Genomic DNA, 17893 nt, shown 5'->3' with positions numbered 1-17893 from the left:
TTTTCTTAACGGATAAAATTTTTGTTTTAGAAGGTGTCTGAAATAATAATGATTGGCAAATTATACAACAAAACATTTATAACAAAAAATTTAAAAATTTTATTGTTTAAAAAATACAAATATAGTTTTTAAAATTAATTTACAAGGTAATTAAAAAGAAACTTAACAAGTATAGGAGATCTTATAATTAATAAAAAATTTAGAATAGGAGAAAATTCGATTCAATTCATTCTAGACTTGGCAATTCGATTAAAAAGAGAATATTTGATATAACTTACATTTATTTAGTGATAATAATAAGTTTTGTTCACTGATATTTTATTGCTTTCAGAAAGATATTACGCGCCTAAAATTTGATCTGCTATACTTAAATAATTATTACTTAAAATTATTCGATTTCAATTACTCGATCTAAATATACGATATAGATTACAAATTCGTATTTTTATCCGCCATATTATTTAAGCCGCACCTCCAAATCAATTCTCAATTCAAATTAATATCAGAAGCGCATATGTTATCGAATTTCGTCATAGAGTATAAATTAAAAGTGAAAGAAATTTTATAATAACTTGTATACTCCGATAAAAGTGTTACGACAACAGCTTAAATTTTGGTATTAGATACCACTTGGAACTTTTAGACTATAGATATTATGATATAAAGGTTGCTTTGTAAATCTCAACCAAATCGAGTGGAGAATTGAGCAAGGTGTCGCAGTAAAAAGCATTAAACTGTGTATTAATACTTTATTAATCCGAATTCTTTCTAGAGAGAAGTTCTAGAGTTTGTTTCACTGAACAAATTAGAAAAAATACGAATTCGTATCTAGATTTATCTATAAATTATATCCATGGCAAAATTTAAATATATAATTTTTAAATCTAAAAGATAAATTTAAAATTGACAAGAGTATTTTTAGTAGTATAATTTTTAAACACTAGCTAACAGCACCAGTCTATACAATTTTTGTTCCATGCTTTAAAATCACAATAAGACGATGATTTAAAAATCCAAATCTTGGCCGAATAAACCTAATCGAATTATTTTCATGAGCACCATCGACTTAACGAAACCTTTATTCGAGTTAACAATAGATCGAACAATAGAAACTACAGTATATGATATTAAAAATCTATTGCTGTTACAAAAATATGGCATATTCGACTTTTTCTAATACATTTTAAAAGATACGCATGCTCATTAAAAATATACAACTAACCCTTTTGAAGAACGGTATATACTCACAATAGAGGAATTTTTCATTTAGAAAAAGTCGTAGCGTGTACATGAATGTACAATAATTTATCCAAAATCAGTGGGGTAACAATATGATGGCAACACATATTGTTAAATTGCTCTGCCAATTTCTGGAATTATTCCATATTTAATTTCTCCCACAATGGCATAGAAAACTGTTAATAGTTCTACATTATTGTTTCACCACTGTTTGGAACTTCGAAGTTTAATAGAATAGAAATAAATAATAAAGTTTTTGTTCAACTATCATAAAGTATGTTTATCAGCTTTTTTTGTGATTTTTTGTGTTGAAAACATCTTTAGCATTATTTTTTGTACTTTTTTATAGGGTACTTATCAAATTACTAGGAAAATGTTTTATAACGTAAAGAGTAGAAGCTTCCCAAATAAATTCTTGAATTTTGTTTTTATCTTGTATAATTTTGTTTTTGTCTTGAATTTATCAACAGCTGAAAAAGCGCGAACAAAATTGTGAATAAATTTCTATTCTATTAATCTTCATATTTGGTAATTAAAAACTAAGGAAGAATTAATTCACAGATCATTGATATAGAATATTCTGATAAAACATTTTTATTATTATAAGGATCTTCCTGATAATTCAGCCGCCTTTGTTAAAACTAATTGAATATCAACTGTTGGAAAGTTTTGTAATAATTTTACATTGTGTGGAAAATCTCCTTTTATAAGTTGATTTCGTACCAACCTAAAAATAATTAAATCTTTAAAATAATAAAACAAAAATTATGTCAAGAATATGTTGTGGATAAAATTCTGAGAACTGGAAAGAAACGATAGTTTAGGAAATTATTCGAATTTCTTCTTAAAGGAATTTGCTTTCAATTGTTTAGGAATTTTAGCCACAAAAAGTGAAAAAATTTTCTTACATTATCATTGAGCAACAAATATATATGAGAAAATCAAAACGATTTTCATCTGCAAATAATGAATCCCATATTCTTAAAACATCTGGTAATGGAAATTCTTGTGATAACATTAAAGTTAACCATCTGAAATTAAAAACGTACTTTATCCAGGGTGTTTTTTTTAACTTGACATTTACAAAAAATGTATGAGAAATTTGAAAAAATTATCAATGATTTCGTGTAGGTGTTAAATAAAAACACTGTTTCACATTCTTTGAATTTTCTTAAAAGGAACACAAAATATGCATTAACACAAAATTTTTTCAGTTAAAAGTTATCTTTTGTCCCTTATAAAATACGAATCATCTACAAAAAGTATAGGGTTCCAGTTGAAAAAATTAAGTTGATCACCATTTAGGCTAGAACTTATCCACCTAAAAATAAACATGCATTTGGAAATGGTCGAGGCTTTGAAAAGGTATAATTTATGTATCTGACTTCATTTTTACTTTTTTTGTAAATGTCAAGTAAAAAAAAGACACCCTATATAATTAATTAGTCAGATATCCTGAGTATGTTTAAATGTTTCTTCTAGCTTCCATGGTTGAAGATTATTTGTGGGAAAATAAATAGCGCTAACTGTTAAAATGATCGTTGAATTATTACAAAGAAATTAAAAAAAACACACATCTCATTATCTTCAATAGATTTTTTGTATTTTATGCAGGGTACTAAATAATTAAATTAAATTATTTAATACTGAGACTGTTGGCACAAAATCATCAAAACTGAACACTTTACTAATCATTGCCTATCTGATTTAACTCTCAATGTTCTTGTACTAACAAAAATACATAAAAATTCGAACCTAAAACTATAATATTGTGGACATAATTCCAATTGATGTAATCGAAACCATACGTCTGGATCATTTGATTTTAGTTGAGCCATTAATTTCGACATCATACCATTTATACCACATTCGGCTTCATCTAAGGATTTTATAAAGAAATCTCGAATTTCTGACATTAAATTTGTAAAACAAAAGAAACTATCAGCCTCCGCATGTTCTACAAAACAAAATGAGTCCAAATTTTATATAGAAATTTGAAACTATTATTTGATACTTTAAAATTACCACGAAAGTTTTCATCACTATCTGATGCAAAAGTATAATAGATTGGTCCTATAATTTCATTCATTCCTTGAACATATCCTTGTCCAGGATTTAATTTTGCGTACAAAAATAAAATTCGTTCTACAACTTCCCAGTGAGCTTCCATTCCTTCAGGCATTGGGGCATAGTCTTCTTGAGCCTTTTTTGTTGATAAAGCAATCTATTAACAAATATATTTTATTATTTAAAATCTATAAAAATTCCCAATAACCGAAAAAGGATTTATAAGGTTTGTTGAGGGTTCCTTCAATTCTCTAAGGTAATCCGTTCTCAGTTGTTGGAATGTGAAGTTAAAAATTAAAAAATGTTTACCTGCTACTAAGAAATGCAGCATAGAAATAAAAATAAATTGGTTAAAAAAAATTCAGATGAAAAATATTTTAACGTTTAACTTACCTTCGTAATTCCTAATCCTTTTCGCTCAACATTTGCTGATTTTAAAACTGTATGTTGTACTCTCTGATGCAGCCTTTTAATGCCGTTACTATTTACGACTTGTAAACATGGAAAATCGGTGGCTTGTTGAAAAAATGAAATATCTGGACATAATCGTCGAACATCTTTATCAATTTGTAAAAGGACATCATTATCTTTGAAATATGTTTGCCATTTGCTTTCTGGATCAAAATTTAGTGGATGATCCATGTTAATAACATCTTCTTTATCAGCAGCTCCAGGCATTACTATCATTTCCTCTAAAATTCATGCAATAGGTATTATTTCCAAAAAATGTATTCGCTAATGATTTTTTAACGGCAAGATTTTTGCAAGGCTCGGATAAATATGACATAAAGTATTATTGAAATTAACTCATTTTTAGAAATTTACTTAAATACTTAACACTTAAAAGGATTTCTCGCCGGCTTATTGTGCCGAAAGAAGTATAGTATGTTCAACGTATCTAAAATCAACTGACCTACAAATTGTCGATAAATTTCTCTTTTACGAGCAAGAATTTCACTCCATGATACTTTAGCACTAGGTAAGTAATTTAATAATAATTTCCAGCATAATGCCCTACGACCATTTTCATCTGGAATACCTTGAAATAATATTTATCAGTTAGATTACACTTCTTTAAACAAAAAATTGGTTTTTTGCATGTTTACGTTACCACTAAAACAAAGGGTCCTTAATTTTGTCATATTTATGTTATCTGATTCGAATAGTTCATCGAAGTTTTTTAATCTACAAAATGAAATATTTAAATGAATGAGTACAGTTCTAATTAATGAATTATAAATCACTTACTTTTCTTTATATAAAGACATATTGAATCGATATGAATTGATAAATAATAAAATTAGTATCAATAAAATTCTGTATACACAAGCAAACAACTGTCTTACTTGACAACTCAGTGCAACACCCCCAGACTCTAATGTCATTTGATGTTTAAAATATGGTTTGTTTCATGGCTATTACATTCCGATAAATATTATTTTAAATGTCACTAGATGACGCCAGTCATTTTAAATAAAACAAGTGAAAACAAACAATTGACTGAGTTAGTTGTTGAAATACCATGCATAGACAGTATTGATTACTCTATCACATTACATATACATACATGTCACACATACGTAACTGATATCCCCATATAATACATAATATACAATTTACGCCTAATTTGCGCCCTCACGGGTAAACAGTGATGTTTACGAGAAAATGTTTGAAATGAAAAAATGTTTATTTTTTGATAAGGAAGATTTTTACATTTAAACTTTTGTTCTATCTCTAACGGTTTACAAGATGGGTCCTACCCAATTGACTTATGTTGCTCATTTACGAACTTGACCTCACTTTTTACGTTCTGATTGCGTTTGAGTTATCGTGTTGGCAGGCAGACGGACAGACGGACAGACATCCGAAAATGGACTAATTAGATGAATTTATAAACACCTATACCAAAATTTTGTTCATAGCATTAATATTTTTAAGCGTTACACACTTGGGACTAAACTTAGCATACCTTGCATATTACATATATGCATGCTATAAAATACATGTAATTGTAGAATCAAAGAATACAGATACATAATCTGCATTCTTTGGTAGAATGTAATTTATATCTTGCTAGAAATGGTTATGTAAACCTACTGTTTACATAGGTTCCTCAGGTTTCTCAGTATCCCCTTACTCATGATCTGTTTCCGGCAAATCGTGGGGTTTCCTTAGCGTTTCGCAAGTGCTACAAGTGCAGTATGAGTGCAGTGAATAGTGATTCGAGTAGCAAATTGTACAGCACTGTGACACTACCTATTATTAAAATTTCAAATGAAAATTTCTTTAAGGGGTTGTTATATCCAGTTACGAGCGCAAAAATACATGTTTAAATGAGTTTTTGTTTGGAAAGACTATTTATTTTACATAAATATAAAAACGTATACTTACACATAGGACATTTCTTTAATTTTAAGATCCCGTTGTCCGATTTTAAAAATCGGATACGGTACTACTCATATATTTTATCTATGGTACTACTCCTCTACGCGATCTCCTGGAGGTCCTCCAAAAAAAGATGTCCAGCGGTGAGCACCATATCTCTGGTTTCCATTATCTAAAATGAAAAAATCCAGAAAATTTCTATAGTCGATAGATAAATACAAGAATTAATCGAAGGAATAGTCAATATTATGACTTTTGACAGAATGGCGGCTCCAAAAAAAAAAAAAAAAATCAAAATTTTTCAAAAAATTCTTATTTCCTCGATTAGTATGTGGGAAAAATGCCTAAGAAGATTGTGTAGAATTCGAAACTGATCGGTCGAGCCGTTTTGGAGAAATATTGCTCACCGACCTTGAAGATGCTGTTTCGAGAAAAACGCATGTAAATTTTCAAAATACTCAGTTGAGAATTTTTTTAGATGCATTTATCTTCGTGAATATTTCTCGGATCAGTTTGAAATTTTCAGAGAATATATTTAAATACATATACATTCCGGTAATGCAAATAAAAACAACGATTCTTTAAAATTCTAACTGGATAGAGCCCAGTTAGTCATTAATCTTTATTCACGCAATATTCATCAATTTGGATCAATTATACATTTTCTGGACCCCGCGGTTGATACTTGTAAAGGCGGATTCCTGAATAGCACCCTTGCACACTGTTATTGGAATACTATCTACGAACTGCGCCAGTACTTATAGTGATAAAAGTAATAGACTATGGATAGATATCAAATACAAAGGTATAGCTTGATAGGAAACATTAATTTTCGAAATTGTTTCAAGAAAATTTGTTTTTAACATGGTAGCGAGTTGGTATCTACGTAAATATTTTCTTGTTTCAAAATCTTGACTACAGGTTGGAAAAGGTGTTAAAACATTATAGACACCTCGATTAATTCGAAGTGTAAAGATATCGCAAAGTTTTTAACTTTATTTCGTATAAAAAGACTTTTTATCAGGATATTTAAAATAACAAGTTTTTAAAGTCTATTATTTTACTTTTAATAATTAATTAGTAAATAATTAAATATGTAGTTTTATTTTAATAAAAATTTTCTTAATGAACTTTAATGATCTTTTATATAGTATCTAACAATATTTTTATGCATTTTAATATAAGAATTTAATTGTCTTTTAATAATATGGTTAGTTAAGATTTTACTCATAAATTAATGTGGTTAAATTATTTAATGGAGTTTAAATTATACTGCAATTATAATATAATAATTATTATGAGGTAGGTATATTAAAAATTGTTAAATACATTGTATGTTTTATTTTATTATATATTTAAAAAATAAATCAAACAAAAATGCGAAACTTAAAGAAAAGAGGAAGCTGTTTAATGAAAGGTTTTAAGCTACCTACCGTGATGCTAATTAGAAGAATATACATATAGTTTATATTTTTATAGACTCATGGATTTCTCTACTAACTACTTAAGGTTGTATTCGTTGTGTGCGTAGTCATGGTAGGGATAATAAAATCGATGCCAGCGCTTCCAGTGAAAAATTTTGGCGTTAAAGGAGGCTGTTATGACTAATTTGCAATTCTTTACATGTTAATGTTATAGAAAATGTCAAATTAAAATTATTGAAAAACACTAATTAATTAAACTTAATGCATTAAAAATTGTGAAAATAAGAATAATTAAATTTTCAATGTAAGTCATAAATGCAATCCATACAATTATATATGCATCCATACAATTCTATACTTAAAGTAGTGTATCGTTACCATGGAAAAGCCTCCAAAAAAACTCACGCACGGTGCGAACAGCAGTGTTGAAACAGTTGAATTATATCCGCAATCTTTTTTGAGTTGTTTTTTACAACTGAATTATATAAAAATTTAGAATAAATTAAAATATCGTATTAATTTTAATATACCTAATAATAAACAAAAGTCATAAAAACATTTTTAAAAACTGAGTTGACAAAAAATTAAAATTAATTAAAATTAAATTAAAACTATACGGTAAATTGTTTAGAACTGTTTTTCAGTGTACGTTTAAGACATAGTAGGTACTCTCTATTGAGAAGTTTTTTTTTTGAGATCAGCTTTACGAATTTTTCACAAACCATTAATTTCCAGCGTTATTGTACAGAGACACTCATAACAGCCTATGTAATTTTGCATAATTTTGATTCATTGTATCTCTTAAAAGGAACGTAAAAATATTCGATTTCTAATCGAACTATTTAAAAAAAGTTGTAAGTAGTTAACTATGAACCTCGATACTACTATACTACCTTAATACCTGCAGATAATTAGCTACCCATGAACACTAATATTTCAATAGATGTTCATGCACACGATTTTTTTAAACAAGATTTCTATATCTGAATTTTTGACGTACATGTATCTCGAAAATTAAAAATTGTCGGAAAAATACAAATGCAGGTACTTTTTGTTTAAAACAGGCTAAAAATAATACTAAAATATTTTTTTATATTTTAGCCGGTACGACATGTGAACGAAGTGCATAAAAAGTGTAAAAATTACAATTTGTTTTTTATTAAACATTGTTTAAAATGTCGCAAAAGTGAGAAATTATATTGATATTGAGGAAGTGCCAATGGGTCTGTGCGGTGACTTAAAATCTTTAGTTCCAAAATATCGAAAATTCACTGAAAATTCTCCCAAAAATCATCACAAATGACTGCTATTTTAGAATCCTTATGCTGGTTTGTCACTAAAAACCAAAATTTTTGATGACTAGCGAATAAGCAATGACAAATTGAATTGTGTTTTTGTTTATCCGTTTAGTGGAAAGCCGGCATTAGATTTTAGGAAAAAATTTGCTATTAAACATTTATTCTGCCCATCTTTTGTTACTTTTTGCCCGTACCCGTACTATTAGTTAGGTCTGAGTTGAAATTTTTGATTTTTTTCAGGCCTAGAAGAAAGAACATAAATTGTTTATATCGTTGGGAAAAAACTAACGACGCGGCGTCAAGGAGTCCATATGACAGTTATAAGCAGGCTTATTATATATCTCAAAAAAATAGAGTGGGCTACTTTTTATTAGACAGCTCATACATTTGAGCAGTTTGTTGTTAAGTACTATGGTTTTTTAATGTCCATATTCAATACCTGCTGAAACTTAACTTAAGCTTTTTATCGCAGTGCTATTTTAAGGCAAAGGTTGTCACATGACAAAATTATATTCCCAATAAATTGTAGATACGTATATTAATTTTTTGTGAAAAAGTTTACCTTTCCCTTGGTGTGAACATTTGTTAGTCATAGATATTAAAATTCTGCCTTCAATATAGAAATTGTCATAAGTTATATAATATATACCTACTACCTACGCAGATGACTAAACCAAACTTTCGTTAAATGACGAATATTTCGGATATTATAAACAGACCTGGTGAATTAGATTACGAACAATAATAATTTATGGTTTGATATATTTACATCAACAACAGTCTACCAATCTAGTGCGTTTTGTTGTTTATTAACATGCATTATATATCCAACCACATTGGCATATAATAACTAAACTTGCTGATATGAATTCAGATTTTTAACCTCCGTATATAAAACACAGTGTAATAAAACCGTTTTACGAACTAGCTCACGAACTCGAGTGAGAAACGAGAGTGTAGGAGTGATACTTTTGGTGCCTCGTTTTGTCCGTCTTCGCGGTTTTTTTTTGTACCCGAGTCAAAGACAAAACGACGCACTCATTCAAGTACAAGCGAGCTTCATCTCCGCATTCTCGTCATTAGTTAAAAAGTTTTCTTATTTTGTAGAGAGAGATACCTCAGCAGAAGTTGCCATTTCGATGTCAGACAAAGTAATGAGATAGTTGCGAAGCAAGATGAGAGGGTGATGTACTGTACTTCGGCTAACTTTGGCGAGAGTACTCCGCGAAGGTGTGAATGAATTTATTTAACTTTAAAACAATATTATTGGGGAGCATCTCTTTACAGACCAACGACAATTATTATTACTTGCCCCAGGAGTCTCATTAATTCGCAGCGTTGTTCTTAACTTACTACACCTGAATACTTTTTATTATTATTAGAATTATATCCGGTGCGGTTCTAGTAACGGCAAGACTGCCAGGCAAGTTTAATGTACATTCCAAAAGGGCAAGAATAATGATTTAAAAAAAAATTGTCTCCTCTTAATTGACCAACAAACCTCGTATTGAACCCCCATTTTCAGAATATCAATAATATATAGGTTGCATCACGACTTTCAATCATAGCAAATAATTTGAAAATGGAATTCCCCTTGAAGAGAACTCCCCTGTGGTCTATCTGTTTTTTGTGCATTGTTGTAATGCCAACGGCGTAGCGGGTTAAGACAATAAGAAAATGGGCAATAAATTAAAACTATATTGCAACAAAAATCTTTTATAGTGGTGTGCTTAAGCGCAAACACCACCAGGAAAAAGAAAATAGTAAACAAAAATAACCAAAAATTGACCAATTTTTAGTCAACTTTCTGCAATTATATTCGATTCAAACATTTCTGTTGATAGAGACTCAGATAATATGACCAGTGCAGTGCAAATCTTAATTTTAAAAAAAAAATCTATGGAATGACTAGGTCATTAAAAAAGTGGACTATTTTCCATCAAACAGTTTATTCATATATTTGAACAGTGTTATTGTAAGTTACTATGATTTGTTAATATCGATATATTTATTCAACACCTGCTGAAACCCAGTTTTAGTCGTAGTTATTGTAAGAGGTTGCTCTTACATATGAATGTTGAAACGTGGATAGGAATTGCAAACCACTTGATTGACATCTTGAAGTTCACTTTATGAGGGTAATTGGTTATTAGCGTAATCAAACTAATATATGCGAAATGATAACCATGGATCTCATTGATCTTGTATCAAAAGAAAGCCCAAAAATAAAGAAAACCGAAAGACCGAACCAAAAAAAGGGTGTTTCGTTTGAAAGGAAATTTAATGGGGGATGTTCTTAGCTATTTCAAGTGCGAGTTTAGGGTTCCGCACTCAGAACAATTTACAAATAGGCGATGATATTCAAAAGTGGTTCAGTTTGGAAAAGGCTTTCCGGAAAAAGGTAATTTAATGGAGAATGTTGTAAGATATGTTTCAAGTGCGATTTTAGGGTTCCGTATCCGAAAAAATTGGTCGGGGGTTTTTTAAACTTTGTAAATTTCATTTGTAAGGCAAAGGTTTTCGTATGGCGGCATAATGACTTTCCCAATAAGTATATAGAGGTTGTGTGGCAAGTTTACACCACTTTTTTTTTTCATTTTTTCTAAAAAAGCATAAAGTTTATTATTGATCCGCGTCATACACAATACAATACATTATACTTCAATACTATTATACATATTACATGTATTTTATATGTATACAGTATTATAGTATACTAGTTTGGCATGAAATTGATAATAATGGCTCCGCCTACAAAACACTTTATACACCAATGATATACATGATTTTATGTATTATATTATATACATTGATATATATATAAAATTATGTATATACATAAAAGAGCAAAAAGAGGAAACAAAATCACCATAATTATATATTTTAGAGAGTATAAAAACTTTTCGCGTGCGCTGTCTTATTTGGTGATATCAAGAAATATTTTTAATAATAATATACCTATAAAATGATAACCATCCCAATCTTATTCAATTCTGAATACCATACTTAATTTTTACTTGAGTATGTACTTAAATACTTTCTAAGTACAAGTTTTTGTTAAACTAAAAAGAAAGAAATAAATTTCTTTCATTTGAGAAAATAATTTTTCCATACGACAATCGATTCCTTAAAATATTATTTCAGGTTTTACTTGGCATTGAATAAATAGATGGATATTAAGAAAGTTATTCACAACCATACTGTTCAAAAATGTATGAATGTACTCTCATAAATTTGTCGAAAAAAGTAGCACATTCTTTTAAGGTATTTTCAACATGATATTTGCAGTTTCTATGCTAAAACTATGGTAAAATTTTTTTTTCGACAGAATTTAATAAAAAATTAAAATATGAACTTAAGGAAGTTCCCTCACCAGTAATAAAAAAATCGATCAAATTTTTTGTATGTTGTAGTTAACGATACATATTATTAAATCAAAAAAAAAAATTTGAGTATCTTATCGATCAATTAAGAGAGTAATTAATTAATTAAAAATACACTAAATAACATAGCATGATATGAGGATGATTATGTTATTTAGTGTATTTTTAATAAATAAAAACTCTCTTAATTGATCGATAAGATACCCAAAATTTTTTTTTATTTAAAAATATGTATCGTTACAACATAATAAAAATTTGGATCATTTTCTCCTAATTTATTTTTTCTATTACTGGTGAGGGACTCTCCTTAATAGGGTATACTATTAATCCCAAAGTTTTACCGTTTAAAACACGACATAATTATGCCTACGTTACCAATTTTGACCATAATTTACGTCAAAATAATTAATATCTCGACGTAATTATATTTTTTTTTTCTAAAAACATTCCTTTCTACTCTCCTGCTTTTTTTTCAAATCTGTCGAAATAACTTTTAATATCGTAAAAAATACATGGGAAAACAGTGAGTTTTATATGCTTTGAATAGGGAAATCGCGTACTTTGCAGCTGATTATATCGCGATCAAAAAGACTAAAAATCCTGCAACTTCGGTATCTCACAGTTAACATTATTTTAAGTCTGTGAAAAAAATAGCCTAAATCTGTCGACAAGTCCATTCATGCTGAAAATACTTTAATGGTGGTTCCATAGACCACTGCATTTAACAAAAATTTAAATCTACTGAGGACTGAAATTTTGACTGCTTGATATCATTAGTGCTTGATATCATTCTAAGTAAATAATTTTCTCAATCCAATAAACACAATTCAATTCAATAAATGGTTTATTAAAATTTTTATAGTAAGTTCCTTCGTGGACAGCCAATATAACCTAACCTAACCTAAAGTAGGTAGTACGAAATAAATTTAAGTAAAATTTATGATAAATCTACTTAATCATTATTTCTTTATGTTTATATTTACACAGAAATGTTTATAGCAAGCAAAGTTGTTATTTGCAGGAATATTTACGTTCAATGTAAATATCTACAAAGTCAAACTTTGTATTTTTGTAATTGCAACATTCATTGAGAAATAGCAATAATGGTATGTCGATAAGATTTGCAGATTCCAAAAAATCGCTACTAAACTGTAGTTTAAAAAAATATTTTATGTTTTGTTTTGATTAAGTGTAGAAATTCATTTCCTTGCGCTTCCACCATTTTTGTATTTTATTTATGGACTTTGGAATACTTTCAATTTTTCTAGGTACTGATAAAAAATTCATGCTTTGAGCAACTTTTAGAATATATCTTCTAAAGCGAATTATGCAGTGTTTAATTTTCCACCTCATGCTGCTTAAATCTGAATTGGTCTGCAAAAGGATCACCTCAAATTTATTAAAAAATTTTCGCTTAGATTTAAAAACTAAACTAATCATATTGTGAATAAAGGTTTAAATAACTTTTTTTTACTCGAGTTTTTGCGCCAGACCTTACAAGAGCGTTCGGGTGATTGCCCTGCTTGTCACTGCCAAAGACCGCCACTGGTTCTGTATATCTACTCCGTACTCAGTATAAATTATGCTCGAAGAAGCACTCACTACATATGAGAATATTGTATACAAAAAGCGTGGGATTTCTAGATACGCTGTGCTTGAATATATTATAATCATATATGTGGATATATGTATAATGTAATCTTTTGTCGGTATTAAAATGTCCTCAATGTGTGTCCACCAACTACAAACAGTTGATCTATTGGGACCCGCTGTTGTTGATCGTTATGATTTATTAACACCTGTTTTTATTATTTAAAAATATAAAAAACTCTTTAAAAAAAAAAACGGATACCAAATGATTCAGGTCGAAAAATCTATACTAAAATCAAACAAAACGGAATTAATTCTTAATAAGTTTTGACTTTTAAACGATAAACCATGTAAGTACTTTTTAATTTAGTAAATTAATGTTTTCATAAATTTTATGAAATTTTATGTTTTTAGTATATTTGATACTACTACGGGCTAAAACAGGGTGGGAGCAGAGAAGTGTATGATATTGAAAACGCTCTTAAACAATATCCATTAATTTTTTTATTATTCTAAAATACATTAAAAAAGCATTAAAAAAATTATAAAAATTGTATTTTCAAGTGAATTATAAATTGTATTTTTTACTAAATTAAGAAAATAAGCTATTGATTATGTTTTAAAAAACAGGGTAGGTAATAAGGAACTAAATAGTTTTTATAGCAGTAATCGTTCAATGGGTTATTAAAGTAGAAAAAACTGGAAGTACTATTAAATTAGAGGGTGGGAATTGAAGATAGGAGGGAAAAAGCATCGTTTTTGATTTTTTCCAAATATATCGTAAACTAAGCAAAATTTAGAGAACTTTTATACAAAACTTTTTGTAGAAAATCAAATTTTCCATCGGATTAGTATTTTTCAAAAAATAAAATAGAATTTTCATGTCAAAACAGTTGAAACAAACAGGAAAAAATAAACAAAATTTCGATTTTTTATGGTATATTGCTTTTTCGCTCATTATATTATTTTCTGGGCAGAGATAGGTAGGATTGCCCCAACAAAAAAAAAGTAGATTAAATTTCCTTTTAAATGGTATGTTGAAAAAAATTTCTTGGTTATAAATTGACCCAGAGATAGCCATTTCAACCTGACCTTTTTTCGCATTTCATACCTCGTTCGCATGTTATTATATAAATGATTATTTTACTCAATGAAAAAAAGTATTTTACGTTTATCATTTAGGAATGTATGACAATTACTACAGTTTGGAAGAATAGTGCTGCTATATTTCCTCAATAATGTTATCAAACGTGATCTTAATATTTTATATCTGTTGCCGGAACAGTATGATAATATATATTGTTGGAAGCCACACATCGGAAAAGTAACGTCAATTGTTATATAATTCTAAATAATAAACGTATAAAATACTTGTTTTTCATTGAGTAAAACAATAATAAAATGCGAACGAGGGATGAAATGCCACTATATCTCGATCAAGTTTTAATCAAAAAAATTTTTCAACATACTCTTTAAAAGTAAATTTAATCTATTTTCTTTTGTCTGCAGCAATATCTATACCTATACCTATCTCTTTCCAAAAAAAGATACAGGCAAAAAACCAAAAAATCGAAATTTGTCTTTTTTTCCTGACCTATTGTCAGTCTTTTATTTAATGTCCTTTTTTTTGTCAATCAATTAAAAATGTTTCTAAGAGTAGTGGTTGGAAGTAAGCCAAATAGATTAGAATCTGATTTGTGTTTGAATATAAATACATTTTTCAATAAACTTGACCATGTTGGTCAAATTCAAGGATACCGTAAGATTAAGATGTACTATTCAAATTTAACTCTCGAGTGTTTCCAAAAACGTTTTATTCAATAAATATTTTGCGGAGACTTTTCAAATGAGATATTCTGAATGACCCAGTACTTAACCATATATCCCATTCATATATGTGACTAGACACGAATTAAACTATATCACTAGATGTATATTCAATGATTTAATAAATTCAGGTGTGTGGATGTGGAAGAAATGTATAGTATGTAGTATTTTGAATAGTGATCACATCGAGTGGAAAATATTGGAGATATATTAGGTATCGTATAAATATGTATATATTAGGTCGAAAGCTAGGGGAAATATTTGACAGTAATTACAAAAATGCATTTAAATTTGAGAGGTTGTTGTCGATGTCGTATACTTAACAACATTTTTCTACACGAAAATTTTCGTAGCTTCTGTTTCGTTTTTCATTTCCTGGCAAGATTAGAATTCTATACATGGAAAATTATATTTAAGATAGCTAAATTGAACTACTGAAATGGTTTTTTTTGGAATTCAATAAAAGGACAATGTAAGATTAATAAAAGTATTCTGTATTTAATTACAGCCACTCTTAGATAGCCAGACGTAAATACATGTCACGCACACACGACTGGTATTCCCATATAATACATACTATATAATTTGCGCCCTCACGGGTAAACTGCGATGTTTAGAAAAAAATGTGGGATACAAAAGTTGTTGACTTTTTTAAAAGGAGCTTTTTTTATATTTAATTTTTTGGTCTATCTTTAACGGTTTATAAGATGGGTCTTACGGTCCATAAGACGCAATTGGCCTATGTTGCTTATTTACCGTCTCAACCTCACTTTTTACGCCCTAAGCACCTTGTAAAATTTCTTAATATATTTTTTCGTATTTGAGTTGTCGTGTTGTCAGACATTCAAACCGGACAACCGGAAATGAATTTTATGAACATCTACACCAAAATTTTGTTCGTAGTATCAATATTTTGAAGTGTTACAAAGTTGGGACTTAACTTAATATACCTTGATATATTTCTTATACACATGGTATAAAAAGGAAAAAGAAAAGGAGCGTCTGTGGTAACAATGTATAAATTAACATGCCAAGAGTATATCGAGTATAAAAAAATGATACTTTTCTAAATATCTCGAAAACGGTTCTTTCCATTTTTTTTCAAAAAAACAACGTATTGAAATATTAATTTAAGATGAATTTTTTGGAGCCGAAAAAATGATTCTCGCCCGATTTATTAATTTGAAATTGTGTATGTGTATTGGGTATGTTAGATACAATATCTTAATATATTATTATACACTGTTGTTACAAATACCTTACATAAGAAGATACTTGAATGAAAATGCAAAAATAATTTTGTCCAACTGACGACAAACATTTTTTTTAAATACAATTTAAAATTATCTTCATATGTGATTTTTCTCAATGAAGCCTTTCAAATTTTCGTTCTGAAATAACTGTATGGTCCTAGATCTACAATAAATATCTCTTTTTATTTTTATTGTTCGGGCTTAAACACATATATTAATAAAAGCCTTTTGATATTATAACTTCGGACTGTATAACAATGGTAAACCTCTTCACTGATTTTATAAATTTATGGATGTGAGTTAAGTGAATTAAATGACTTTTAACTTTTTTTGGAAGACCTTGTTATGAAAAAAAAAATATATATATTAATATTTTAACTTTTGATACATATGGTTATTTGATAGTATATTATATATATGTTTGATTCTTTTAACCATAAATAATTATAAATTTCCGATTTTTAATCGGAACTTGGTACAAAAGTATATTTTGTAACGAGTGCAAACGTTGTCAATAAAACAATCAGTGCCGATTTATGACTTTTACCGCTTTGGTGAGAAATCAATAACGGCATTTCCCTTAGAAAAAGGGAGGAAAATTGGTTAATGTTGACAACAAAATTAACTCGTAATTGATAGTTGAAAAAATTGCACATTTCACTTACAGGATATATATGATCGAGCTGTTAAGGTAATTATTTTTGAAGTGGACAATACGAACTTTTTATGAATATTTTCAAGCATTTTAAGTTCATAATTTTATACTTTTCTTGAACTTACATTTTAATTTTTTTATTTGTCTGCTGACACTGGACCTTTTGTTTATTTAAAAAAATATGATTTACTATACTAAACAAAGTTGTGAAGGACGAGTAATGACGAGCACCAATGTATTGACGAATATTATCAGAATATCTCAGGAACTACACGACTAAGGCCAAGTGACCCGGTTTTTGTATTTTTGGGTGAAAATTACACTAGAAAATGACTTTTATTCAAACCGGACAGAAAATTTTTCGATACTTTTTGTGTTCTTCTAAATGTGGGCGAAAAAATCGAGAAAATCACAAAATAGTTTTGGATAAATTTGATGAAAATGGTATCCAAGGTAATTTTGATAAAAAAAAAAAATTAAATGATTGTGTTCGTTTAACGATATAGTGAGATTTTGCGGAGCGATTCTGGATATATTTGACTCATCTAATCGTGAAATAAGTGGAATTTGTCTCTTGAGTTTAAATAGTAATGGCTTCAAAGAAATGGCTTCGGGTATCATTCCTCGTATAAGATTTTAGGCGAACCCAATTTTTGGCTTTAAGTCAAAATTACTTAAAAAATGGAATTTTTTTCTAAAATTTCCACATTCTGCTTTCAATTTAGTAAATGAGACTCTTTTAAAATTTTTTTTTTGAGAACTATGGATAAAT

At 28.6% G+C, this 17893-nt stretch overlaps 1 protein-coding gene across 1 annotated transcript; it reads right to left on the bottom strand.

The window, feature by feature from the left end:
- Nucleotides 1-1724: 1724 nt before the first annotated feature.
- LOC123295491 (TBC1 domain family member 13) lies at nt 1725-4642 on the bottom strand. Its single transcript, XM_044876865.1, has 8 exons — nt 4555-4642; nt 4418-4491; nt 4220-4345; nt 3700-3998; nt 3265-3463; nt 2995-3196; nt 2148-2270; nt 1725-1966 (listed from the first exon to the last, which is right to left on the bottom strand). Exons 1-8 carry the CDS (start codon nt 4572-4574, stop codon nt 1840-1842), a joined length of 1170 nt encoding a protein of 389 aa, XP_044732800.1. The 5' UTR covers nt 4575-4642; the 3' UTR covers nt 1725-1839.
- Nucleotides 4643-17893: the final 13251 nt, after the last annotated feature.

Source organism: Chrysoperla carnea, chromosome 3 (genome assembly GCF_905475395.1).
Source record: "Chrysoperla carnea chromosome 3, inChrCarn1.1, whole genome shotgun sequence".
Lineage (NCBI taxonomy): Eukaryota > Metazoa > Arthropoda > Insecta > Neuroptera > Chrysopidae > Chrysoperla > Chrysoperla carnea.
Note: the sequence above shows the minus strand (reverse complement) of the source record. Positions and strands in the feature narration are given on the sequence as shown.

Excerpts from the sequence above, each read along its gene's own strand:
- LOC123295491 (XM_044876865.1), bottom strand. The coding sequence starts at position 4,574 with ATGTCTTTATATAAAGAAAA. Across the intron at positions 3,999-4,219 it reads AATTTATCGACAATTTGTAG|AGGAAATGATAGTAATGCCT; the intron begins GTCAGTTGATTT and ends CATGAATTTTAG. Across the intron at positions 2,271-2,994 it reads CCACAATATTATAGTTTTAG|ATGGTTAACTTTAATGTTAT; the intron begins GTTCGAATTTTT and ends TTTTAATTTCAG.